The sequence below is a fragment of the Bos indicus x Bos taurus genome, chromosome 15, assembly GCF_003369695.1.
Source record: "Bos indicus x Bos taurus breed Angus x Brahman F1 hybrid chromosome 15, Bos_hybrid_MaternalHap_v2.0, whole genome shotgun sequence".
Classification (NCBI taxonomy): Eukaryota; Metazoa; Chordata; class Mammalia; order Artiodactyla; family Bovidae; genus Bos; species Bos indicus x Bos taurus.
In genome coordinates, this window is record NC_040090.1 from 749,160 (window position 1) to 776,136 (window position 26,977).

Genomic DNA, 26,977 nt, shown 5'->3' on the forward strand with positions numbered 1-26,977 from the left:
CAGCCTAGACCAGGGGAGACAGTAGGAGCCTCTTTATTGGGCAGTTCTATTCACTCCAGTACAGTAACAAGTTAATTATATTTCTATGTGTCTAATTTCTTGTTTGGTCTAGGACTTAGATGGGAGAGAGCGTTCTGGTTAAATTCGATCTTTGAGTTTAGATATTTAAGAATAAGGTTGTTAAATGAGACAGAGAACAGAGGCATATTTAACTGACAGAAATAGAGCTGTATTATTGTAGAAGTATTTTTTAATTGAAGTGTTCTTGGAATCCATGATGTTTAAAATTTAAGCAATGTGAGTATGAAAGCGCTACAGAAGCAGGGCCTATAAACCACACGACTCGCCAGCTCACACCAGCGCAAGACCACACATCCTCTCGTCTTTTTGTTTTTCCTGGGGTTTAGCTGCTTTGCCGAATCGTGTTAGTCTCGTGAGTCTGCCGTCCATGCACACGCGCTCCCTCTTTGCCAGCCCAGAGCGCTGAGAAAAGGCCCTGTGCTATGCGGCAGGTTCTTATTAGTTATCTCATCCGTCGTGATGTGCGTATGTCGGCTCCGGTCCCCCAGTTCTTCTTATTCGTGACTGGATGAACGCAGGGCTGTCACAGTCGACCGTCTCCACCAAAAGACAGAAGCGTATGCAGCTGCTAAGAGCTCCAGCACCGTGAAGTTGAGCATCACCAGCAGGACACCCTGTAAGTCAACACAGGGATGGTTGGTGCCCGACTCGTTCAGGAGACAAGACTGCGAGTGAAGACTCTAACAGTGGAGAGAGGAAGGGGCGGTGAGGACCACGTCATCCTCTTTCCTGCTTTTCCTTTCGGATCTCTGAACCAAAGCAGGGAAATGAATAGCAAGGGTTTCCACTCAAGACCTCGGTATTCCACACTCAGAGATGAGAGTCAGCCTTCATTCACCTGTGTGTGTGTGAAAGCTGCTCAGTCGTGTTCGACTCCTGGCGACCCCATACAGTCCATGGGATTCTCCAGGCCAGAACACTGGAGTGGGGAGCCGTTCCCTTCTCCAGGGGATCTTCCCAACCTAGGGATCGAACCCAGGTCTCCCGCGTTGCAGGCAGATTCTTTACCAGCTGAGCCACCAGGGAGGTCGCTCACTTACCTATAGGCGCTCCTATTATTTTCTCTTTTTTCTTGAGTGTCTTTGGTTGCCACGCTGTTTCTAGGTGTGGGCTTTTTATTCATCCTGCAACAATCTCAGTGCAGTCCTTCAGTCTGAACTCCCATATCTTTCTTAAATTCTGCCAAGTTCTTGCTTATTTCTATTGCATCCTCCCTGTCTACCACGCTGTCCCACTGGAGCTCATATGAGATGTGTTGAACCTTCTCCCTTCACTGTGTCCTCCGTGTCTTTTAACTTCTCATTGATATTTTCTAAATTTTTATCTTAATGTATTGTGTTCTATGTGGTTTAATCAGACCTATATGTTGTATCTCCTATTTAACTGATGCTAAGTTCTTAATTTCAAATATTTTAATTTTCATTTATAATCATACTATTTGGCTCTTTTTCAGATCCACTTGTTTTTTTGTTCATTGCCATATTCTTTCATTTGGTTTTAATTCCTTTTTAAATATCTTTAATCGTTTAAAATGCAGTTTCATTATAGCATTTTTTCAAATTATGATGTAATCTCTAACTCTCAGGTAACTACATTTCATGTTTGTCCTATTTTCTGCTATCCCTCATTTTTCCCCTTAATGTTTTTCAAAATATTTTCATTCTTAGATAACTTCAGCGTGTGGGCGATGATGGTTGGAGAGTTCATGGTAGGTAGGAGACGCATAATTTGCACTTACAGACATCTCTGTTGATGGAGAAGACTCTTGAGAGTCCTTTAGATTGCAAAGAGTCCATCCTAAAGGAAATGAAGCTTGAACATTCATTGGAAGGACTGATGCTGAAGCTAAAGCTCCAATAGTTTGGCCACCTGACACAAAGACCTGACTCACTGGAAAAGACCCTGAAGCTGGGAAAGATAGACAGCACAAGGAGAAGGGGACACAGAGGACGAGGCGGTTAGAGAGCATCACTGACTCAGTGGACAAGAACCTGAGCGAACTCCAGGACACAGGGGACAACAGAGGAGCCTGGAGTGCTGCGGTCTATGAGGCTGCAAAGGGTGGGACACGCATTAGTGACGGAACAACAGTAACTCTTGATGGGAGTTGGGTTTGATTCTGATAGTACCTTGGGAGTTTCACAGATCCGGGGACAATTTTAAGTTAGTCATTTTAGTCAAGGTTCCTCTATTTTATATGTAATTTCGGATTTGGGTACCCTATCTGCACAAGGCTTGAGGAGATGATTTCATCCTATAAACCTTTATGGAAGAGTTTCTGGAAGCTTCTTGAGATGCAGGACAGAGTGTTCTCCTTGTCTTATTTCTTAAATAGGCTAAATATTTAGTCTCAGCTCCTAACATTTTGCAGGGCACTCGGTGCGAGCTTCCTACATCCAGTGTGCCTGAAGAGCCTCAGATTCTATCATGGGAATTAAACTTCCATGAGCCCACCTCCAACATCTATGTTCCTTCCAGGCCGCCACGGTCTTCTGACCTCTGCTCTGGCTTTAATATCCTTCTTAGTTTTCTAGGATGTAAGATGACCTTCCTGCCACCCTCCCTTCTTTCTGTCTTCCATCTCTTGATATGTATTTTTAACTTTAACTTTGTTACTTTCCCCAGGTAATCTTTACGTTAATAAAGAGAGTGGGCTTTGAATTCTGCCCGGTCTGCCGAGTCGCAGCTCCTCTGATGTTGCAGGAAGTTCTCTTTGGCTCTAGTTACCTGAGCGGGGGAGGCAGTTTGAGATGCGTTTTTGCTGAATTAAGGTCTGATTACCCACGGCGGGAGAGCGCCTCTCCCATTCTCCTTGCTTTGCCTGACCTCTCCCGTGCACCAGCGTTGTTCTGTCTGCTGGGCTTCCTCAAGCTGAGTTCCAGCCAGATGAGTCTCTGTACCCTTCCACTTCCTCAAGCTCCTGGATCAAAGCAGATGCTTTTGGCAACCTCTGGGTCCCACAGGCAACCTCACAGAAGGCTGTGAGTTCAGAAACGCACACACAGTCTCTGTGATTCAAGAGACAGATCCAAGGGGATGACACAGATTGCCTTTGTCTCCCCAGCTCAGACGAAGAGGAGTCACAAGGGGAGTAACCCTTCTCCTAAAAGGGCCAGAGTTTATGGTTTCCAAACTCTGAGCCTGCATATAGAGGACTGACTAAGCCAAGATGGTCATAATCAACAGGTGATGACCATCAGGTTTGGGGGAAGTGTGGCAAGAAGATGGTGCCAAGGGATGCTGGCATTCCTGCTAAGAGTCATCCCTGGGTAGACCATCTCTCATTGTCTGCAGCCCTGCCGGGCCAGTCTAGTAGTTCTGTGCTTGGGCTTAAGGCTCAAGTTCCATACCAGCTTACCATATGATGCATTAATCCCAAATCAAATCGAAAGGAAATGTTTCTGTCTGTGCTGTGGGCGGTGGGAATGCCTGTTCAACGAAGGGGGCACTTTGAGGGCTAAAGCTACTGAGAATGGGGTATTTATCATTTAAGAAGGATGACCAAACAGGCCATCACGCACAGCCCTTCTTGATTCCCTGTTTTGACCTCGCACAGTGCTTCGCCCGTATTATGCAGCCTGCTGACCAACCTCTTTCAACCATAATTTTTTGTCTTTCCTATTTGCTTCCAGACGTTCAAACCAACAGGGCTGGAGACTGCTGAAAAGGCAGAAAAGTCTGCGAAGCAGGGACACTGAGGTATCACATGACAGGAAGTGCAGTCTACTTACTGTTAGATCGACACTGGTCAGGAGACAGTCCTTGACGTCATATATCGAGTAATAGTACGTCGAATAAGGCATCGAGGATAGGTAATCCCTTCCAGAGTCACACTGCTGGGAGGCCGTCCTCAGGGCTACCAGGCTGCCAGCGAGGAGGATGAGGCCCACTCCAGCAGCCACAGAGCTCACTGCACTGAAGATGAGGCTGTTTATGGCCTGGAAGAAAAATTCTGCACTGGGACCTCATCACGGACGCAGCACGTGAGGCCGTTCACCCTCCATCCACTCTCTGCAATGGGGCTTCCCTGCGTCTGTTCTCCTCCAACCCGTGTGCTCCTTGGGGACACAGACTGTGTTTTATTTACTCTGTAGGCCCTTCTCACTACCTGGTTTGTCACCTGATATAATCAGTAAAAGGTTGTTGAATGAGAAAATGTATGAACGGTTCTTTCTTAGGGGAAGAGGTCTGGCTCCTTGACTCTGCAGGGCCACCAAGATGGAGAAGGAGCTTCCCGGGCACCTGCCAGGGTCTCCTTGACTTCCTCAGCAGCTTTAGCATCATTCTTTTGCTTTTCTGTTTTAACATCACAGTGGGATACCGGCTGTTGGGGAGGATGATTGCCCTGTCCTCTTATCTCTTGGCCCCATAGCTTCAGGGTTTTGTGTGCTGAATCCCTGAAGGAACAGCAGCCTGAACAGGCAGAGTCTTTGCCCAGAGTTGCCAAGTGTAGGCAGTGGAGCCCACGTACTGTCTTGGGTCCCACATGTGAGCCCCCGTGTCATCTTGGGTCCCACATGCAAGTCACATCGCGTTAGGTCATCCTGGTTGTGGCTTGCCTTTTCAGTGAATTCAGGGCACTTGGGAAAACCAGCTCTGAGAGCCACATGTTTCTCTTCTGCATTTTGTAGATGAGAAAACCAGGGGCTGGAGAAGGAAGGAACTTTTTGAAGCACGCAGAAGTGTCAGCGACAGAGCTCTGACCCCATCCGAGGCTGTGAACTCTTCATTTTTCTGTCCGCTGGTTGTGGGGTTAAGACGTTCAGCTTCAAGCATCAGGAGCTTATACTGGCCTCTACACCGTCTCTCATACACCATCTGATGTGCCCTCATCCATAGCTAACCAGACTGTGGATCTTCCTGAGTCGGGATGTGGCTTCTCCTGAGGTCATGTTTGTGGGTGTGTGGCTGTGCGAAGGGGAGCTTGCTATGGAGAGGATCAAAGACCTCAGCGCCTGCTCCCCTCGCCCCCTCCTGACCTTGTCAGCAAAATGGCTGCAGTCTGACGGCTGTTTCTAAGCAGGTGGAGGAGATGGCAACAGGACCTACGCCCACACACCTCTGCCTCTAGAAAAGGATCTCCCTATCCTAGAAAGGACCTCTAGGCTCTAGCAAGATGGGCGTCTGTCCCCTTCAGGGCCAAGATAGCAAGTCGTAAGGAGCCCGTGGTATATTCAAAAATTTCTACCATTTAAGCAAATGAGGTAAACCTCCTCCACGCTTAGAATATGATGCTAGAGGCCTCTTTGTAGGGCAAAGAGCACTAGTCTAGGAGGGAAGAGCCCAAATTCCCCCCCAAAGAGTTAACTCTGAAGTTCCTTTTATTCCAGTCAGCTAAGAATCAATGGTTCTCATACTTACAAAAGGCTTATTTGATTTTTTTCCAGAGATAATTGAGACGGTTCCGGTAATGGCAAACTGCTCAGAAAAGAGAGAAATGATCAGTTCAGTTGACTTACAGAAATGTGACCACCATGTTACTCTCAGGCAATCAATGTGCGTGTGTGTGTGTGTGCACACGCGCACATGCTGAGTTCCTCAGTCGTGTCCAACTCCTTGCGACCCCATGGACTGTAACCCGCCAGGCTCATCTGCCCATGGAACTTCCCAAGCAAGAATACTGGAGAGAGTTGCCATTTCCTACTCTGGGGGATCTTCCTGACTAGGAATCAAGCCCACGTCCCTTGTATCTCCTGCACTGGCAGGAAGATTCTTTACCACTGAGCCACCCGGGAAGCCCCAGCTCAATCAATACATCATGTCAATTCATTGGGATCCATATGGATAGAGACCCCTGATATTCACCCCCAGGATGCCTCCATTGACTTTGAAGAATCCGCAGGATGCACAGAGGAGCTGAATTTATGTTAGTTAAATCACTAGGAGCTGAGGAGGTTTGGGAAGGAGCTACACATGGAGGGAGGCGAGTGTTGCTAGATGACGAGGTGGAAAGAGAGGAGACCGAGAAAGACCGTGACTTGAGGGCTCAGAAGGGCAGGAACAGCCACCTAAAGCATGTAGCAGACAGGCTCCAATGGCGCAAAGTGCAGAAACACATGCGCATCGAGCCGTTGGTGTCAGTAACCTGAGCTAGGCTGGGAGTTGAGGAAAATGGGAAGGGTCAGATGTGAAAGTCTTATATGTGAAGAGTCTTTTAAAGCCCTTCAAGTCTGCATTTGATCCCAGTGGTATTAAGAGTCCAGTTGGTGGAGGGATAATGTTCTGAGAATCTGAAACATGGGTTAAGCTTGTGGTTTAAACTTGGGATCGGGTGGTTGCAGACAAAGCTGGTCAAGCGTGAGTCACTTCTAGCTTTCGTTAGAAAATGCAGGAGCCCAGACTGTGGGTGAGATAGAGGAATCAGGACAAGCAGCGCTCTGGGGGCGGAAGCAGGGCTCCCCCTGCCTCAATGCACGGTTTGCCCACACGAGGACGGTGTCCATACAGAGGAGGCACCGTGGCAAAAGTCTGTCTGCCCAGAACATGCCTTTTTCTCCTCTGCCGGAATGCTGCATGGAGAAGTGGCCTTTTGTGGGAGATGTGGGGAGGTCCTGGCTAATCTCCAAGGCAAAGGATCTGCTGGGCCCTTTGCCATGAGCCACTATGTGGAAGGCCTCAAAAAAACTTTATGCAGCAAGAGTGTCCCTGGTCCATGAGTCTTGCCACTGTGAGTTAATCCTCTGCAGATCTGTGGCATCTACCAGCAGCGCTCATTTTATTTAAGAAAAAACCAGCTTTTCACTTTCTGCTGACAGGTGGATTACTCTTAAACTGGAGGGATTCCAATGGCCTCACCAAAGGGCCAAAGAAGGATAGGAAAAACCTTCTGCTTTCTGGAAGTATGTCATGAAGCCAGGTAAGAAATGCTGCACTGGCATGCCCACTGTGGGACCATACTGCCTCCTGCCCCAGCCAGCCACTCCCTGGGAGGCTCACGCAGGATGGACTGTCCTTCTGCCGCTTTTCCTGAACTAGAGACACGCGATGTGCAATACTAACACAGGGAAGGTGGCGGAACTCAGTCTTCTCCTGCTTCCTGGGATTGAGCCATTCCATGACTCAGCACCCAGCTGGCACTTATAAAGCATATCCCCTCTTGGAGACCCCACTCTACTCACACACAGAGCTCCGAAAAATGGGTACCCAGTCATCAGAATGCTGGAAATTGCTGGGCTGAGCTGGGAAGAATTGGGAACAGAAACCAAGATGACCCCCAAACTTGAAATCACCAGGAAACACAGGATCTGGATGATCTGAAAGAAATAAGAGGGAAAACTGTAAAATATTCCAGAGAACGCTGTAAACAGATGAGAGCTGTCATTGCACGCACACGGTGAATTCTGAAGAGTGCAGAGTACACGCCATCATCTGTCACTAGAAGGAGCGGGGGAGTGTTACAAGGTGCCAATAGGCATTCTATTAGAGAGTCATATACAACTAACCTCTTTATTTCTGATAGAATTATTAACCTAGCAAATCAGGAAGTGATAGATGCATTTTTAACTTTATTTTGCAAAAGGTAGTTTACAGGTCTTTGTTTGGTTTGGTTTGGTCTAGGGCAAATAGATAGGGAAAAATTTTCTAGACAGTGGTCCAGTTAGATGGCTATAGAAAGCAAATTTATCATGGGAATGTTAATAAAAGGCTCAATTTCAATTGAAGTAGAGCAGAAAGTCTTTAGTGCCATAGTTCATCTTATTCATCATCAGATTTTAATAATTATTCATACTTTTTAATGACACCAATGGTGGTGACAGTCGTCTATGTTTGTTGAACACTTTCTGCGTTTTAGCTATTCATCTCGTCTCACGCATGGATAAGAAAAATGAGGCACCAGAGTCAAAATAACTTGTAAAAACCCATGCCAGTGGCCAAATGGAAGAACCAGGTTTCCAGCCCTATTCATCTGATATGGAGCTTTACTCACTTTACTCACTGTTTAATACTTATTAAACACTGTTTTAAAACTCACCGTTTTAATATTTATTGACTATCCCAGACATCAGGGGAATAAAGCGAGTGAAAAAGCACTGTCACCAGACGTGTGTTATGTCCTTTCCTGATGAATTCCTTGGAGATCAAAATGAGTTAAGAGCAAAGTATTAGGAACTGAGCCCTCAGAAGTACTAAGGGTGTGATGCAAACTATGTACGGCATTGCAGGCTCTTTTTACCGACTTTGCCCGTCATTCTCAGTAAAAAGGCAAGCCCACTGGACGCCTTTGAGCAAGGATAGTACATGATCTAATTCACGTTTTTAAAAGATCATCGTGTCTGCTGAGTTGAGAGTAGATCGTAAGGAGACAGAGCAGGGGCATGAATAGAGAGGGCATTTCCGTAATTCACACGTGAGATGGTGCCAGCCTGGAGGAAGATGTGGATAACAGAGGCGGTTCTAGATGCGCTGTGGAGAGTAAACCTATCCGACTTGCTAATGGTGTGAATGTGGATTATGAAAAAGGGATGAAGTGTGCCTCCAAGGGGCTCGGCTTGAGTATCTGAAGTGATGGAGTCAACACTGATTTAAACTTGGCATTACTGTATGGGGACTGGGCTTGGGGTGGAAGATCGGGATTTCAGCCCGGGGCAGACTAGGGAGAGGTGTCGAGTAGACGCCCAAGTGGAGATGGACATAGGCTTTTGCATATGTGAGTCTTAAGTTGGGAGATCCTGGCAACAGATACAGCCTTTTTGTTCCAAGTTGTAAGTGAAGATAATATTTAAATCCCTATTACCAGATGAGTTCTTCATTGTAACAGATATGGAAAGAGAATGGAGTCAAGGACTGAGCTGTGGAGAATCCCAAATTTAGGATCAGAAAAATAGAAACATAAAAAGCAAGACCCAGAAGGAAGGAGGAAAACCAGAAGGACTGATGTCCAAGAATAGAAAGAAAGTGAAAGTCGCTCAGTCATGTCTGACCCTTTGTGACCCCATGGACTATACAGTCCATGGAATTCTCCAGGCCGGAATACTGGAGTGGGTAGCCTTTCCCTTCTCCAAGGGATCTTCCGGACCCAGGGATCGAACCTAGGTCTCCCACATTGCAGGTGGATTCTTTACCAGCTGAGCCACATGGGAAACCCAACAGGACTGGAGTGGGTATCCTATCCCTTCTCCAGCTGATCTTCCCAACCCAGGAAACAAACTGGGGTTTCCTGCATTGCTGGCAAATTCTTTACCAACTGAGCTATCAGGGAAGCCCATCCAAGAATATAGTATTTCAAGTAGGAGAGAGTGATCAGCTGCATCAAACCTTTCTATTAGCTTGAGAAAATCAACACCAAAGGCCTGGAAACTGGGTTAGCAGCGTGGAGCAAAGGGGACAGATACCACCAGATATGGCTCAAGAGAGAGTATCATCCAAGAATAATTAGAGACACTGACTTCCCCCATTAGGAAATGCTCCTGGGAATGCAAGGGGAGAAGGGGGCATCAGCTGGAGGGTGTGTGAAGTCAAAAGTATTTGCTTTTGCTTTTTGTTTATTTGTTTTCAAGATGGGGAGAAATTGCAAAAAGATTCTGCCCTCATGGAACTGATTAAGAAAATTTTCAGAGAATTACTGGAGCAAGTGAAAAGGGTTGGGATCTACTGCCCCCAGGGAAGAATATCTTAATTAGAAGGTGGGCATTTATTTTATTTTCAGCAATGGGGAGGAGATAAAGAATACATGAGCATAGATGTGGGTAATTATAGATGTGTAGCAGCTTTCAGACTTTCTTACCAGATGGGCTCAACTTTCTTAGCCTTTTAGGAAGCAAGGTGATCAATGGAAAAGGAAGACTCTAGAGGTTTTGGGGGCGGGGGAGGGAAAGAATGTATGAAGTGGTTTTCTGGGGTCATAGGAAAGTGAACAGATGAAACAAATACCATGCACATTTCAGGCAGCTTTGACAGTCCGTTTGGGCTTATGGTCGTAAATAAGAAGTGATGTGTATGTGTGCATGTGAGTGTGGGCATGTTTTCAGGCATGGTTAGTTGCGTGAATTCAAGTACAGATTAGGCAAATGGGCAGCGTTAGAGTTAAATCAATGTCATAGGTTTTTTCCTGGAGAGTGTGCTCTAAGGATGCGAGGATGAGGTTGTTGAAGGCATCACAAGAGAGTGGCCCCTGGGGGTCGTGGCTGGGAGAGGAAGGCTCTGTGAGGAAGGGTTATTATTAGTAAGTTTCAGCAAGGTTAAACAAAGAGTCAATGGAAGTCAGAGGGAACGACCTTGAGAGATTAGAATTTGTGGCTGTAGTATGAGATTCTTGAAAAATAGATAATGATTGCAAAAGGTTGTTGCTGAGCCATGGAAGATGCCGGGATTCTTGGCCTCCAGAGGAGAGAAATTCAATCCGGGCCCAGAGATGAGGCTTGATCGCTCAGAGCTTTTGTGTGATAAAGATTTATTAAAGCATAAATGTGGTAGAGAAAGCTTCCAACATAGACATCAGAAGGGGACAGAAAGAGTGCCCCATGCTAGTTTTTAGCAAGAAGTTATACACCTATTAGTAGGTTGCTAATTAGAGAAAGGAAATGTCTCAAAACTCAGAGAGTGGCACTGGGCTGCTCACCCACAACATGCATTCTGAGACAACACTGGCACCAGGGGAGTCATCCCAGGCCATAAGACAATTGACATGAATCTTGAAGAAAGGCAGGTTTCCAAGCAAATATATAGTCTCATTAACATAGCTTAAGAGAACATTTCCGTGAGTAAAACATACTGGTTTGTTGAGCCCTGATCCGTTCTGAGTCTTAGGAAGAATGGACTTGAAGAAAGACAGAATCTAAGGAAAATACTTAGTTCATTAACAAAGCTTAAGAAAAGCATTTCCATAAGGAAAGCCGCATTGGCTAGCTCAAGGTTTGAGAAAACTGAAGTTCAGGTGGAACCAGGTGTCGTCATGGCAACACAGAATTTTAAAAGAAACCTTTTAAATTTGTATAGAGAAGGGAAAAATCTTACATTTGTAGTTTGTTTTCTCCTGCTGCTTAAGAGAGAGATGAAAAATCATCTGATGCTTGCTGCCTATTTCCTCCATGTGGGGGCCCGGAGGTTTCCTGCCTGTTACCTTCTCAACTGGGTTCCTGCTCTTAGTACTGATAAGGTACAGGGTATGACCCAGGGAATGTTTGTCTAAGGAAGGCTGGACAAGATCCTTGGGGAGAAGAGGTCAAGGAGCTAAGAGGGCACGGCGCTGGGAAAGATCACAAACACCAATTTTGAAATAGCAATGGCTTATGGTGGAAACTCTACTGTATGGAGGGACAGTGACTCAACAGTCAAAACTGAAAGGGAAAGAGTGAATTACCTGGGAGAGTGAACGAAGGGGGAACTCACTGGAATGTGTCTCTCCAATTCCTTCAAGGAATATGGGAATGGGGCTTAAAAAAAAAAAACAAACAGCTCTGAAGCGTATAGTTCACTGATTAACTCCAGTGTGTAAAACAGTAGCTGGCACACGGCACGTGCTCGATAAATGACAGGTGAATGTATGAATGAAAACTTATCTCTTATTGATATCTCTTATTGATTGCTGAAGCAAATGGTGAAATGTGTTTGTGATTCTAGGCTAACTGTAGGCTAGATTATAGGCTGCATGGGCCAAACGAGGAGAAAGGCAAGTCAGCTCAGAACCAGCTATTTAAAAGAAGTAAATTAAGAGAGTGACTACTGGTAAATGATAGTAGAATAATAAGCAGTAGTTGGTTTTATTTCCAAGCAACGTATTCATCGGATGGTTATCCTAAAGATGATCATGTTTCAAACTTTTCAGTATACCATTTACTGTTATTTTCTAAAACACTGATTATTCTTAGGTTTTTTAAACCAAACTCAATCTTCCTAAAATTTTATTCTATCAATTCTTAATTATTCCTAATATTAGAATTACCTTTAACAAATACCTTTTGAAGTTTATGACTGTCTACAATTGCTTGAAATAATTGTTCTCTTCCATTGTTCAAAACACAACTAAGATTTCAAAAATATCTTTTTCAGGTGAGAGACTGAAATTAGGATTTTTCAAGTAATAAATGAAAAGGACAGTTGCATTGTCCTTTGTTAAAAGTTGGAGTGAATAACCTACCAGGATGACAGGAGATTCTAGAAGTTTCTAGAAATGAGAGGAAAAGATTGATCTGGAAGTCTCCAAGAGAAGCTAGGAAGATACTGCCTTCATTTCCATGCCTAGCAGTGAGTGTGTCAGTGAAAACTGTACCCTTGGGAACAAGATTTCTGTTTGCACAAGCCCTCAGAAGAGGCTTTGAGAAAAGAAAATGAGGGATAAAGAATATGATGCTGCTGTGCTGTGTGTGAGCTGTGAGTGCTCAGTCACTTGGTCTGTCTGACTCTTTTGCAACCCCATGGATGTAGCCCACCAGGCTCCTCTGTCCATGGGATTTTCTAGGCAAGAATACTGGAGTGGGCGGCCATTTCCTTCTCCAGAGAATCTTCCTGCCCCAGGGGCTGACCCTGCGTGTCTTGCATCTCCTGCAGTGGCAGGTGTATTTTTTACCATGAGCGCCACCTGCGAAGCGCCATCGTGCTGTTAACTAGCCCTGAATTCTGACTTTTGGCAGATTTCCAAATCTGGGGATGCATGGGAGTTAGGTCTCTAAAGGCGACATTAAGGAGCACGTGGGAATTCAGTGCTGAATACGAAGGGTGGTGACCTAGGACGCCTGGGCGTCTCACAGTTCCTCCCGTGAACGGGAGGAAATGGCAGCGAGACGACTCCAGATTGTCTCATTTCAAAATGTTTGAGAAATACGCTCAAAATAAAATCAAGTTGAAACATACTGAGTAAAATCAAATGGTTAAATCCTAAGTCTACTATAGTAAAGATAAATTATAAGAGGATTTATTGTGTAGATTTCTGGTGGAAAAGATCTAATGGTTTCAGTTAGTTTACAGGAGGGTCTTCCTATAAAGCTCCATTTCATGTCCCAATAAGCCTGGAGTCAGGGGGGTAAAAACAGAGATTCTCCCAGGTCCATTGTAGATTGTGGTCTGGATACATTCATAATATTTTCCCCAGGGCTCCCCTTGTAAGGAGATGGACTTACTCCGAGAACTGTGGCTTCTTTTGGCAGACCTTTTGGCAGGTCATCTTTCTGGTAGACGTGTCCAGGCTTCTCTCTTTTGGAAATAATGACGCCCTTTGGAGTGAAGGCATCGAGGGCTCGGTTGGTCATGAGCTTGAGCGGTGATGGCATGGTGCTGGTGACGCTGGAAAAAGAAGTGAACCCAGTTGGGACCCAAGGTTTGACTTAAAGACAGGAAACCAGACTTTGCAGGAGCTTAACATGTTTTCCCATTGTCCAAGAGGTGACCTGTCCTTTAGGAACCAACTGAGTGCGGGGAGCAGTGGAAGTGCTGGCCAGTAGCAAGCCTGCTGCAGTGCTTTCGCTGTGGACAGGACGTGTGTCGCGGGGAGAAAGCTGGAAGCATTTTGAGGAGTCGCACGGTGCGGAGGCAAACAGTCCACAAGGAGCTCGCTTCGCACCCACTTCACTCTCCTTCCAGCCGCCCTGCTCTCACCCTCTCCCTTACCCCTCTGTACTTCGGCTTCACCAGGGAACATTCCCAACCACATCTCCGGTATGGTATGGCCAGCCCTCGCAGCAACCAGGGGGCGGATCCAGGCCCTCTGCAGTGGAAGCGCAGTCGGAACCACCCAGGAAGCCCCCCCCGCCCCGTATTGTAATTTTATGCTACATCTATTCTTCCCAGTCTTCCGTCATAGTCTTTTTTTCTTTCCTTTGAGATGCTGATCGATCCTATTCCACGTCCCTTTCAGCAAATGACTTATCTCACCTAGAACGGAGCCTTCCCAGCTGGTGCTGGTGGTAAGATCTGCCTATTCAGTCACTGGGTGGGGATGATCCCCTGGAGGAGAAAAGGGCAGCCAGTCCAGCTGTTCTTGCCAGAAAGAAATCCCACGAACAGAGGAGCCTGGCGAGCTATAGTCCACGAGGTCGAAAAGAGCCAGACATGACCACGGGGGCAGCACCAGAACAAGCCCCTTGTCTCTGTTAGTTTAACAATTGTTAATATGAACACTTTTATTTAACTCCCGCTGAATTCTAGGCACTGGGCTGTAGTAGCTGTAATCCTTATAACAACTTAGACGTTATTAAATCCACTTTATACATTTAGAAACTTAGGGATAATAAGTTCAAGTGGTTTTCATTAAATGAAAGTGTCATGCAGAGTACTTGGCCTGCCATCCTGTAGCCAACGTAACTAGTGCAAGCTTGTATTCGCATAGCTGGGCAGTGTCAGCACCAAGGCCATCCGACCTGTGATTTTCCTCTCAGGACCACATGCATCCTTTTCTTTCCCTTCCTTTCTTCCCAACGCTGGCAGCTTCAGCGTGGACTCAAGGAGAGAGCTGTCTGCCGCCCACCAGCTCAGCAGCGCTGCTGCCTCTGGGGTGCCCCCAGATCTGTTCTCAGAACAACATCTCTTTTTTCAGGTCACACTTTGAGTGAAGTCCCATGATTGTCTGCTGGGGCCACTCTTAGGAACCAGCCTCTCAAGGTTCATCATATTGTCACATTGTGCGGCATTTCCTTCTCTTTTAAGACTGTTCCTAGGGAAGGCTGAGTGTAGTAGCCAGTCACAGAGGACAAAGGCTGCACGATGCAGCTTACATGCGGTGTCTAAAATAGCAGACTCACAAAAGCCAGGACTAGAATGGAACGGTGGTTTCCAGGAAGTGAGGAGTTGATGTAACATATGTATAAAGTTTCAGTTATGCAAGGTAAGCTCTGGAGATGTGCTGCACAACATCTTGCCTATAGATAACAATACTGTACGTTTAAAATTCTCTTACAAAGAGCTCATGTTCTATGCTCTTACCACAATAAAAAATTTAAAAATTAAATTCGAAAGAAAGAAATAAAAATTGACCTTCAACTTAAAGATTAAAAAAAAATCTTTGTGGTTCTGGATCCTTGCTGTATTTGTCAGTTCTTGTAGCCAAGGGCTCTAGTCTATGCTTGGCTCTAAGCCCGAGACAGGCTGGAGTCCTAGTTGGTGCCTCTGCCTCGCTGTATTCTCATGTACCATGTGTGTTTATTATCTTTCACCACTTACAACTTTAGTTTTACAGACGTTACTGTTGATTCTCATGCTGTGTGAGTTCCAGTGTACAGCTGCTGGAGACTCCTGGACACTCACGGCCAAGCCTGGGCCAGTCTCCTGTGGGGCCGCTGCTCCTTTCTCCTGGGTCCTGGTGCACAAGCTTCTGTTTGTGCCCTCCAAAAGTCTGTTTCCAAGTCCTGTCTAAGTTCTGGCGGCTCTATGGTGGGGTTAGTGGTGACCTCCTCCAAGAGGGTTTATGCCACACCCAGGTCTACTGCACCCAGAGCCCCTGCCCCTGTGGCAGGCCACTGCTGACCCCGACCTCCGCAGGAGACACTCAGACACAGTTCTGGCTCAGTCCCATCACTTCATGGCAAACAGATGGGGAAACAGTGGAAACAGTGTCAGACTTTATTTTTGGGGGCTCCAAAATCACTGCAGATAGTGACTGCAGCCATGAAATTAAAAGACGCTTACTCCTTGGAAGGAAAGTTATGACCAACCTAGATAGCATATTCAAAAGCAGAGACATTACTTTGCCAACAAAGGTCCGTCTAGTCAAGGCTATGGTTTTTCCAGTTGTCATGTATGGGTGTGACAGTTGGACTATAAAGAAGGCTGAGCACTGAAGAATTGATGCTTTTGAACTGTGGTGTTGGAGAAGACTCTTGAGACTCCCTTGGGCTGCAAGGAGATATAAACAGTCCATCCTAAAGGCGATTAATCCTGAATATTCATTGGAAGGACTGATGCTGAAGCTGAAACTTCGATACTGTGCTGTGCTTAGTCGCTCAGTCAAGTCCGACTCTTTGTGACCCCGTGCAGCCTGCCAGGCTCCTCTGTCCATGTAATTCTCCAGGCCAGAATACTGGAGTGGGTTGCCATGCCCTTCTCCAGGGGATCTTCCCAGTGCAGGGATTGAACCCAGGTCTCCCACGTTGCAGGCCGATTCTTTTCCAGCTGAGCCGCCTGGGAAGCCCATTCTGAACAGTTACCATTATGAGCAACGCCACAAGGAATATCTTTGCCCCTCTGTGCTGCCATGTCTATTCAATTACCTTCTGAGAGTAACATTTAGAAGTGCTTTTAATGAGTTTAAGGCTACACTAGTTGAATTTTGACACATATGGCTGGGTTTTAGGAAGAATTCTATATCACCAAGTTTCTTTATGACTTTGCAAGAAGGCTCCAGACTGATGCCATTGTCTTCAAGCTCCACTGTCTGAGAGAGCTCCTTTTTCCTTCCACATTCATCAAGGGGAGATAAAGTTGTGGTAGCTCCCAACTTTGCAAACACTTCTAAAACCCCAACTTTGAAGACAAGTCACCACTTGGAGGCCACCTGCTCTGCAAAGAGCAATTTTCTGTCTTACAGAATTAGAATAGAGCAGTGGGGCTCGGTGCTCAGGGTTCAATCTAACTGCACAGTGTTAGACAGAACACAGAGAGCGTGTTCTGTATAAGACTGACACACCAGGAAATGCAGAGAATTATAGAAAATCATCCCCTCAACATCTTGAAGGAAACCTAAGAATCATTTCACTCCATTCTCTGATTTGGAAAGTAAATAAACAGAAACCTGGGAAGGCTTAGCAAGCCAAGCAGGGGGTCAGAGACAGAATGAGAGTCCTGTTCCTGGCTGCCCATTTAAAGGACGGTCCTTGCCCTGCAAATTCATGATCCAAGTCAAAATAAAAAGTGAAAGCGTTAGTTGCTCAGTTGTGTCCGATTCATCGCGACCCCATGGACTGCAGCCTTCCAGGCTCATCTCTCCATTGAACTCTCCAGCCAAGAATACAGAGTGGGTTGCCTTCCCTTCTCCAGAGGCGCTTCCCGACCAGGAACGCGGGTCTCCTGCATTGCAGGTAGATTCTTTACCATCCAAGCCACCTGGGAAGCCCAAACCAAGGTGCCTACCTGTTCCTGCAGCCCAGTCCTGTGTGCTGTGGCTGGTGGGGCAGCTCTGCTCCGGGGAGCTCAGCCAGAACCTCCCACTGCTGTTCCTGCCACAGCGACCTTGCTCCTCTGCCCTCCCACTTCTGACACTTCCCATCCCTTCTTCAGAATAGCAGTACTTCTGATTACACAAGAAATGATTTGCTATATTTACAGACAATTGATGTATGAAAAATACTTCTTCCTCTTTCTGAATTTCAAGGTCTGGGAAATAACACAAAGGAGAAGTAACAGATAAGAGAAAGAGCTTGTGAAGATTTGTGAGATGCACAACCCCAGTTAGAATTCATTTCCTTTTTCCTTGGGTACATTCAGCTAATTCCTTTAAGCCTGAGTTTTCTTATCTGCTAAACTTTGGCCACCTGCTGTGAAGAGCTGACTCATTTGAAAAGACCTTGATGCCGGGAAAGATTGAAGGCAGGAGGAGAAGGGGACGACAGAGGATGAGATGGTTGGATGGCATCACTGACTCAATGGACATGAGTTTGAGTAAACTCCGGGAGTTGGTGATGGACAGGGAGGCCTGGCGTGCTGCAGTCCATGGGGTCGCAAAGAGTCAGACACGACTGAATGACTGAACTGAAATGAAATGAGGCTTATTGTTTAGCCATTAAATCATGTCCAATTCTTTTGCAACCCCATGAACTGTAGCCCACCAGGCTCCTCTGTCCATGGAATTTCCCAGGCAGTAATACTGGAGTGGGTTGCCATTTCCTTCTTCAGGGGATCTTCCCAACCCAGGAATTGAACCTGTGTCTCCTGCATTGCAGGCAGATTCTTTACCACTGAGCACCTGGGAAAGTAGACAATAATAATGTGGGTAGACAATATTAATTCCACTCTGTGGCTGTTGGGAAAATTAGAGGGAGAGGCCAGAAAGAGTTTACAGAATGTAGGCATTCCATAACTTGTGATAATACTGATATTAATTTTGAACTTGGGAGAACTGATATATTTCCCCATTGCCCCAGCTGTTGGCAAAGTGAAAGCAACCTATGGCATCTCACTGCCCACTTGTTGCTTCCTTTGGATGTCTCTTCATTTCCTGGCACCCTGAGCTTGCGCCTGCCAGCATCCAGGGCCGTGGGGAACGGCACATCTTGTAACACCGCACTGTCTGCGGCATCTGAGAATGGCAGGGTGCACCAGCAGACCGAAGCTGACAAAATCACCTGCCTTTGAAGGTTTAGTCGAAAATGTTTGCAAAATTATGAAATGGAACACTGAAGACTTAATAAGCCTACTCCCTAAGTATTTTCTCAAACAAGCTAGTGGCAGTGAATAGATATGGGGCCATTTTACCATGACTTTGCAGATTATTATTAAAATACACGTGGAAGAATTGTATCTTTCATTTTTAAATGTACAACACTTGTATTATGTCAGATTTTACTGGTATTTTAAAACCCAACATTTGTTTGTCAGTGTTTCCCATCATTTTGGCTAGCAATTAATTTTGAGTATAAAAGGTAAATATCTCTAGGAAATAAAGCTGAGTATGTCTCATTACAACTGATTCAACCTCCTGAAGCTGACAAATGATTATCACCTATGCACAGCAGGACTTGTTCTAAGCAACTCATATTTCCCACCCATAGTTTTAGTTTTCAGTCTCTGCTCTGCATAAACAGTATGAAACGTCCTTCTTACCCCCAGTTGACAAGCTCCTGACTTCCCCTTCCCTGAGTAATGAACTTCCTCTCTGGTTTGTTTCCTATCTGGGCACATGTATAAACACACAAACTCAGCTTTATTTATTTCTTTATTTTGGGTGCCCTGTAGTGATATTTATTTGACTCTTTGACACACATGTCAAATCTTTCTAGATAACAGGATTAAAATGTTTTGAGGCTTCTGATTCCACGTGTGATTTGAGATTTTCAGTGTTGGTTAAGGGTCTCCTGCACTGCAGGCCAATTTTTTTTTTTTACCGTCTGAGCCACCAAGGAAAAGTGGGCAAGTTTTTAAAGACATTGTTATGAAATGTCACCTTCATTTTAAGTAAGAAATACTCAGACAAAATCCTTTCACTTCTAACCAATTATAATCACATCTATTCTTGTCATTTGTCAACTAGGTGTATTGTTACAGATATTTATTTACTTAAAATACAATGATTTTTTTTCATTTAAATTACATTTATTTGTGGTTACCTTTTATTGTTAAAAAAAAATACTGCATAAAAATGTGCCATGGTGGTATTTGGTTTATTTTTAAATGTATGTATTTAAATAGAGAAAATGGGTTACTTACAGTAAGTAAATAGTATTACAACTGGTTTAAAGTTATGGCTCTTTAAGTATGGAATCTAGGGGTAGAACACTTTTTCTAAGACAGAACCCTTGAAAAATCCCATTTTATTTTTAAGGAGTATCACACAGTGTTAAGGAATTTAATAGCTGAATTCCTAAAGCATGAACATAGGCCATATGAAGAACAGAAAAATAATATACTTCTTTTTCTCCTATTTGGGTTTTCAGAATCTTTGCAACTTCTAACTGAATAAGTTGGGCTGGGCTTATAGTTAAATAGTTAAATAATAAGTTAAAGCTGGGCTCACAGAATCCAAAGAAAACAACCTCATTCTTTCCCCACAACTGTCCTTCGTAAACACCCTCAGTGTGGTGGTTCTCCTCAGCTTTCTGTTTAAAATCTGAGATAAGTTACTGTCAGCAATGGACAGCTCTTGTCACTTTAGCCCTAAAATGTAGTATCTTATGCAAGAATAGAAACTTGGTTATTTATAGGGAAGTTGGAGCTGCTTGAGACAGCAGTCCCATCATGGGGGGGAGGAGAGCGTGGTTTTGTTTTTAACCATCGTCTCGAGCTGGCTGAGAGGACTTTCCAGTCCTTGCAGAGTGCAGGGTGGAACGAGGACCGCTGAGGGGCAGGAAGTGTCTCCTGGACTGCTGCTTCCCCAGCTTGCTGTCCAGCTGGTAGAGCTGATGGCTTTGTGGCTCCACTGCTGAGATTCCTTCGCTGTGGATCCTTTTTTTCTAATCCACTTACTCAGTGCTCACAACTCCTCCCATGTCCCACCCTGAGTGTCCATCAGCATTTTCCAGCCTCCTTCTCTTCAAGGTCTTCTCCTCCTGATGTCCTTTTGGGGCAAAGTCTAGGACCACCCAGGTGTTGTCTTTCTCCCATGGCTTACCTGTAGTGGGAGGCTATCCCAGGATGACCTTCCTCTCCTGCTCGGTCAGTGGAGGCAGACAGCCTCTGGGGTGGCTCTGATGGCTCCTGCCTCCTGGCACTCGGGCCCTTTGGTGAAAGCTTCCCCTCAACTATGGACAGCAAGACCTGTGACTTGCTCTGAGTAAGTACAGAATGGCCAAGGGGTCAAGATGTGTGTTCGTGGGAGTGCCTTATGATATTACAGAGCGCCGTAGCACCTGCCTTCCTGGTTTCTCTATTTTTATTTTTTAATTATTTACTTATTATTATTAAATAATTATTTAATTAATGGTTTAAAAGTTATTTTTATTTTTTAATTTATCTTTGAGTGTGCCGCGTCTCCGTGGCTGTGCCCCAGCCTCCGCTCGTTGCAGCAGGTGGGGCTCCTCACGCGCTGCCATTCTCCGGCTTCTCGCTGTGCCAACGTCTCCTGCTGCAGTCGTCGCGGCTTGCGGGCTCAGTGGTTGTGGCACATGGGCTTAGCTGCCCTGTGGCGTCTGGAACTTTCCCAGACCAGGGGTCCGACCCAGTCACCTGCCTTAGTAGGCAGTTTCTTAACCCCTGAACCCCAAGGGCAGCCCCCCGGGGTCGCTTTCTCTCCACGGCCAGCTCTGAGGAAGCAGGCAGCCAAGCTGGGGACCTCCAGGTAGCAGGGAACTGGGGAAGCCTTTAGGTGTTGAGGGTGGCCTAGCCAACAGCCTGCATAGACCGCCAGCTAACACCCAGCAGAACAAGGGGCCCTTGGTCCTGGGGACCTCCAGGTAGCAGGGAACTGGGGGAGCCTTTAGGTGTTGAGGGCGGCCTAGCCAACAGCCTGCATAGACCACCAGCTAACACCCAGCGGAACAAGGGGCCCTTGGTCCTACGGCTGCAAGGAATTGGATTCTGTCAACAACAGAGGAAGCTTGAGCGTGAATCCTTCTCCAGCCAAGCCTCAGTTGAGATCGAAACCGAGCCGACACCTTGTCTGCGGCCTTGTGAGACCTGGAAGCATAGGAGCCTGTCAAGCCACAGCCAGTTTCTTGTGCTGTTTCAAACCTCTGAGGCTGTGCAGTGGGTCCTGCAGCGAGAGGAGCAGACGTTGGCCATCAAAGCTGGAAGCCCCGGCCGTGCCTGTTTGGTTCCTCTGTGTGCTAGACTCATGTCTCGGGTGACGATCGTGGTCCCGCCGCAGCCTGTCTCACTGAGCTTAGCCTTGAGGAGGGGTAAAGCCCCACAGAACTCCAGTAAGTTTCTTCCAATGGAATTCTGCAGCAAAGTTTTCAAATGATGTGTGTGTGTGCGCTAAGTCGCTTCAGTGGTGTCTGACTCTGCAGCCCCATGGACTGTAGCTCGCCAGGCTCCTCTGTCCATGGGATTCTGCAGGCAAGAATACTGGAGTGGGTTGCCATGACCTCCTCCGGGGATCTTCCTGACCCAGGGATCAAACCCTGGTCTCCTGTCTTTCCTCATTTGGCAGGCGGGTTCTTTACCACTAACTCCACCTGGGAAGCCCCTTCAAATAAAAGACTGTTTCTCATGACACTCTCTTGGCTCCTTCTCAGTCTTCAGATTTATTTTCCGGGCGAGTTGAGAAAACCACCTGGCTATTCTTTTGTAGTTTTTTCTTGGGTGAATGCGTTTCATGTTGTAAACTGGGAGTGATTGTCAGTGGTAGGAACGGGGTGATGGAAGCGGCCTGTCCAGGTGCAGGCCATAAGGAAGAACATGGTCTGGAGAAGCTTTCAAACAATGACTGAACTGTCATCTAACCTTTATCATCAGCAGCAATTCTAAATACTGATAATAAAATACTGCTCCAGAAAAGTCTAATCTGAAAATGGCCTATTCCGGGGGCACATCCTTCCCACTGCCTGTCTTTGGTATAACGCTGTGTTATCTACTGTCTCTGGGCCTCAGATGAACTGGGCAGAGCGTCCTTCCGGCTTAAGCCCCGTTACCCCTGGATGGACGATCTGTCCGCAGCTTCACAGTGCAGTCTGGGGCTGCTGCTGCTGCGTCACTTCAGTCGTGTCCGGCTCTGTGTGACCCCGGAGATGGCAGCCCATCAGGCTCCCCCGTCCCTGGGATTCTCCAGGCAAGAACAGTCTGGGGCTGGATCAGAGGAAATGGCCCTTCCTTTGCTGCCATCTGCTGGGCAGTAGTAAAAAGTACCCTGGTCCCTGTAGGTTGCAAAATTCAACAGGTGGGGCTCTTAGATCAGTGTATTTGTGATGGTTGTGTGTGTGTGTGTGTGCATGCACACAAATGTGTACATGCAGCTGTCAGAAAGCAGATGGAACATTTATTGTTATCTAAGAGATGGGGAGACAGTGGAAACAGTGTCAGACTTTATTTTGGGGGGCTCCAAAATCACTGCAGATGGTGACTGCAGCCATGAAATTAAAAGACACTTACTCCTTAGAAGAAAAGTTATGACCAAACTAGATAGCACATTCAAAAGCAGAGACAGTACTTTGCCAACAAAGGTCCGTCTAGTCAAGGCTATGGTTTTTCCAGTGGTCATGTATGAATGTGAGAGTTGGACTGTGAAGAAAGCTGAGCGTCGAAGAGTTGATGCTTTTGAATTGTGGTGTTGGAGAAGTCTTTGAGAGTCCCTTGGACTGCAAGGAGATCCAACCAGTCCATCCTAACGGAGATCAGTCCTGGCTGTTCATTGGAAAGACTGATGCTGAGGCTGAAACTCCAGTACTTTGGCTACCTGATGCGAAGAGCTGACTCATTTGAAAAGAGCCCGATGCTGGGAAAGATTGAAGTCAGGAGAAGGGGATGACAGAGGATGAGATGGTTGGATGGTATCACCGACTCGATGCACATGAGTTTGGGTGGACTCCGGGAGTTGGTGATGGACAGGGAGGCCTGGCATGCTGCGACTCATGGGATTGCAAAGAGTTGGACACGACTAAGCAACTGAACTGAACTGAACCTGCTCATCAGTCTGAAGAGGAGGATAGAGACAGTGAGAGAAACAAAAACACAGACTCAACTCATTTGAACCCCAATCAGGTCCCGAAAACTTACCTGATGACAAAACAGGTCACTCTGTACCCAAACACAGAGAGAGAGAAGGCAATGTAGGCTTTCAGCAGGGAGAGAACCATGATCACAAAATACCTTCTAAAGAGGAGCAGATTCCACGAAGAAATAAAAGAAAAAAGGGAGGGAAAGAAAAATATTATGATAGGTGGACACCTGCATCAGCCTTAGATACTGACTTCAATCTGACCCATTCTCCATTACAGAAATAGATAAGTTCTTTCTCGTGCCAAACTAAAAAAGAATTAAAAAAAAATCCTAGGATGGTTCAGAGGAATTCTACTCTGGAACTTAATATCTTTAGAGTAATTGAGATTAAATCAGATATATTTCCATAGTTTTTTTGGCTTATAAATTCTCTGTTTTCTAGCTATGTTAGTTGTCTATTTCAATTTCTTGTTAGTTTATTGTCTATTTCAAATTAGTTTCCTTATATTAATAATAACCTTCCTGTGTGAATTTATACTTTGTCATCATCTAAACAGCAAAGATGGAGAAGGCAATGGCACCCCACTCCAGTACTCTTGCCTGGAAAATCCCATGGACGGAGGAGCCTGGTGGGCTGCAGTCCATGGGGTCGCTAAGAGTCGGACACGACAAGCGACTTCCCTTTCACTTTTCACTTTCACACACTGGAGAAGGAAATGGCAACCCACTCCAGTATTCTTGCCTGGAGAATCCCAGGGGCGGGGGAGCCTGATGGGCTGCCGTCTATGGGGTCGCACAGAGTCGGACACGACTGAAGCGACTTAGCAGTAGCAGGAAAGAGCAAAGACCCTGGAGGAGGAGGTGACGACCCACTCCAGTATTCTTGTCTGTTCCAGAGTAGAATTCCTCTGAACCATCCTAGGATTTTCTTTTAATTCTTCTTTTTTAGTTTGGCATGAGAAAGAACTTATCTATTTCTGTAATGGAGAATGGGTCACATTGAAGTCAGTATCTAAGGCCGATGCAGGTATCCACCTCTCATAATATTTTTCTTTCCCTCCCTTTTTTCATGGACAGAGTGGCCTGGAAGGCTACAGTCCATGGGATTGCAAAGAGTGGGACACAACTGAGTGACTGAGCAAAGAGCAAAGAAGCAGGTGTATGAAAGTTATATCACCGTCCTTTCCTTATATGCATATATACAAGAAGCTCTAACCATCCTGGCTTGGTGTTCCCACTCCCTGCTCCTCAACCCCCACCCACCAAGATCAAGGAGCTAATTTAACCACCACAATAGTGCCTGACTATCTTAACATGAAACTGTAGTCTTTGAAGAAATATCCTAGTGACTCATTTCCTAACATCAACATGTTCAGAGAAGACTGTTAGAACACAAGGTAACCATTCTAGTAGGTCCATCAGAAAGGGGATGAACATTCTCCCCAGCAGATTGAAGTCCCAGATGTCTTTGTGATCACTGGGCAGGATCAATTGAGGGACAACCATCTCAGGCTAATATACATGTATATAATATAAATATAAATTTAGGGAAAAAGTAAGCAGGAAAAGAAAAGCTGTTCAGAAACACTTACCAGAATGGGACACTTCGTTCCCGGGGTGGACACAGTAGTCAGCTCTGTAGTCGGGATGAGCGTCCCTGTGCCTGCTAGAATGACTCTGATGATGCTCACGCCCACGCTGCTTTTGATCCGGAAGACAAGTGCTCATTACATTTCTCTGTCTCATGTCTTTCCTCCCTTTTGAGAGCAAAAACACATTTACTTACTTTGAAGGGGTTGAAGATTCATTCTCAAGTAACTTTCCAAGGTCTGAGAACAGAGGAGTGTTGGCAAAATAATGGATTTTATATTCACAGAAAATACCAGGGCTGGAGTCTCAGGCCATAGGGAGAGGAAAAGGAGGTCCAACCTCAGCTTCCTGATGGAGGGATTTGCAGTGACCTCCTCGAGCCCAGATGATTCAGAGAATCAAAAAGGACTCACACTTAGTGAAGTAAGTCAGACAAAGACAAGCGTCATATGATGTCACTCATGTGGGATCTAATTTTTTTAATTAGATTTAAATTTTAAAAATTAAATATTTTTAAATTAAAAATTTCTAATTTATTCACAAAATAAACAGACTCAGATGTTTTAAAAGCAAAATTACGGTTGCCAAAGGGGAAATACGGTGGGGAGGGTAAGTTAGGGGCTTGGGATGAATGTAAACACACTACTACATCAGAAGAGATAACCAGCGAGGTCATACCGTGCAGCACAGGGGACACTGCTCTACACTCTGCAATAACCTACCTGGGAAAAGAGCCTGAAAAGAGAGTGAATATATCTGTAGCTGAGTCACTGTGCCGTATGCCTGAAACTAACACAGCAGTGCAAATCAACTATGCTCCAGTTAAAAAAAAAAATTTAATGACTTCTTTTGCCTTGAGATGGAGCACTTCTAATTCTGCTTTCAGGCGCAGGGAAATACTTACCAGGTTCGGTGTCATTTTTCTTACAGCAGCAGCAGACAGAGCTCCATGTGAAGAAATGAAGATGGAAGAATTCACTTAACCCGAGGAGCCGGCAACTGTCCTTCCACCTAGACCAGACACCATGACAGCCCAGAGTATTTAGGCCAAATATTTTGCTCTAAGGAGTAAATTGCTATAAAGGCCCTGACCATATTGAAATGACTGGTGTTTGAAAAAGAGAGCCGGAGGCAAGACTTGAAAAATTCCACCATTGAGAAAGTGGAGCTATTCCAACATACTTAAAATAAGAGTCCCCACACAGGATATCCTGGGAGCATGACTAAGGGATAGCACCAGTGAATGTAAGTGTCAGAGGATGATAAAACACAGACCTGCCGCAAACAGGCATGTTTTCATGAGACCGATGGCGATCCGAGCCACCTGGGGAGAGAAAAAGAAGACACTCAGGGTATGAGGCATGAGGGTTTGAAGGAAGACAAATCTGTGATCTTTACACGTAGCTGTTTCCCATCTCCTGATTATTTTAAAGGGCTCCCAGGAAAGCACCCTGGCAATCTACCACTGTTCCTGTAGTTTAGGGCTGTTTAAAAAGGTTTTATGGAGAAGGCAATGGCACCCCACTCCAGTACTCTTGCCTGGAAAACCCCATGGACAGAGGAGCCTGGTAGGCTGCAGTCCATGGGGTCACGAAGAGTGGGACATGACTGAGAAACTTCACTTTCACTTTTCACTCTTCTGCATTGGAGAAGGAAATGGCAACCCACTCCAGTATTCTTGCCTGGAGAATCCCAGGGACGGGGGAGCCTGGTGGGCTGCCGTCTATGGGGTTGCACAGAGTCGGATACGACTGAAGCGACTCAGCAGCAGCAGCAGCAAAGAGGTTTCATGATAATTTTCTTCTTCTTCTCTCTCTAAAGAAATTCATTTTCCTTTAGATTATGGCATTTCTGATTTTTCATTTTATTTTTCATTTATTTCTAGGTCCTGTGAGGTTTATGGAGGTCAGGTTACTCACACCTCAGGCACCAGAAGGGATATCCCTTCTTCTCTCTGGAAATGGCTATCTCCCAAAATATCATGCTTGAGGTCAGGTTCATTCACCCGCAGTGTCTGGGGCTCCCCTTCAGGAAGCCTCACCTTGTCCATTTGGCTTACTTGCATGATATATCTCTGGAGAAAATCCAGGCAGAATCACCCATTTGTTCCTTCCCAATCTTCAGTGCTGTAAAA

The 26,977-nt window shown here is 45.8% G+C and overlaps 1 protein-coding gene across 4 annotated transcripts; it reads right to left on the bottom strand.

Moving 5' to 3' along the window:
- Nucleotides 1-207: 207 nt before the first annotated feature.
- LOC113905217 (membrane-spanning 4-domains subfamily A member 7-like) lies at nucleotides 208-25,960 on the bottom strand. Of its 4 annotated transcripts, none has more exons than XM_027562204.1 (7): nucleotides 25,748-25,960; nucleotides 24,846-25,010; nucleotides 13,137-13,299; nucleotides 7,200-7,334; nucleotides 5,443-5,499; nucleotides 3,813-4,019; nucleotides 208-695 (listed from the first exon to the last, which is right to left on the bottom strand). In XM_027562204.1, exons 3-7 carry the CDS (start codon nucleotides 13,284-13,286, stop codon nucleotides 576-578), a joined length of 669 nt encoding a protein of 222 aa, XP_027418005.1. In that variant the 5' UTR covers nucleotides 13,287-13,299; nucleotides 24,846-25,010; nucleotides 25,748-25,960; the 3' UTR covers nucleotides 208-575. The 4 variants fall into 4 exon arrangements, with proteins under 4 accessions (XP_027418005.1, XP_027418003.1, XP_027418007.1 ...); XM_027562202.1 differs by lacking the exons at nucleotides 24,846-25,010; nucleotides 25,748-25,960 and adding exons at nucleotides 11,381-11,453; nucleotides 17,077-17,216; XM_027562206.1 differs by lacking the exons at nucleotides 24,846-25,010; nucleotides 25,748-25,960 and adding an exon at nucleotides 17,077-17,215 and having other exon boundaries at nucleotides 7,200-7,356.
- Between the last annotated feature and the right edge of the window lie 1,017 nt (nucleotides 25,961-26,977).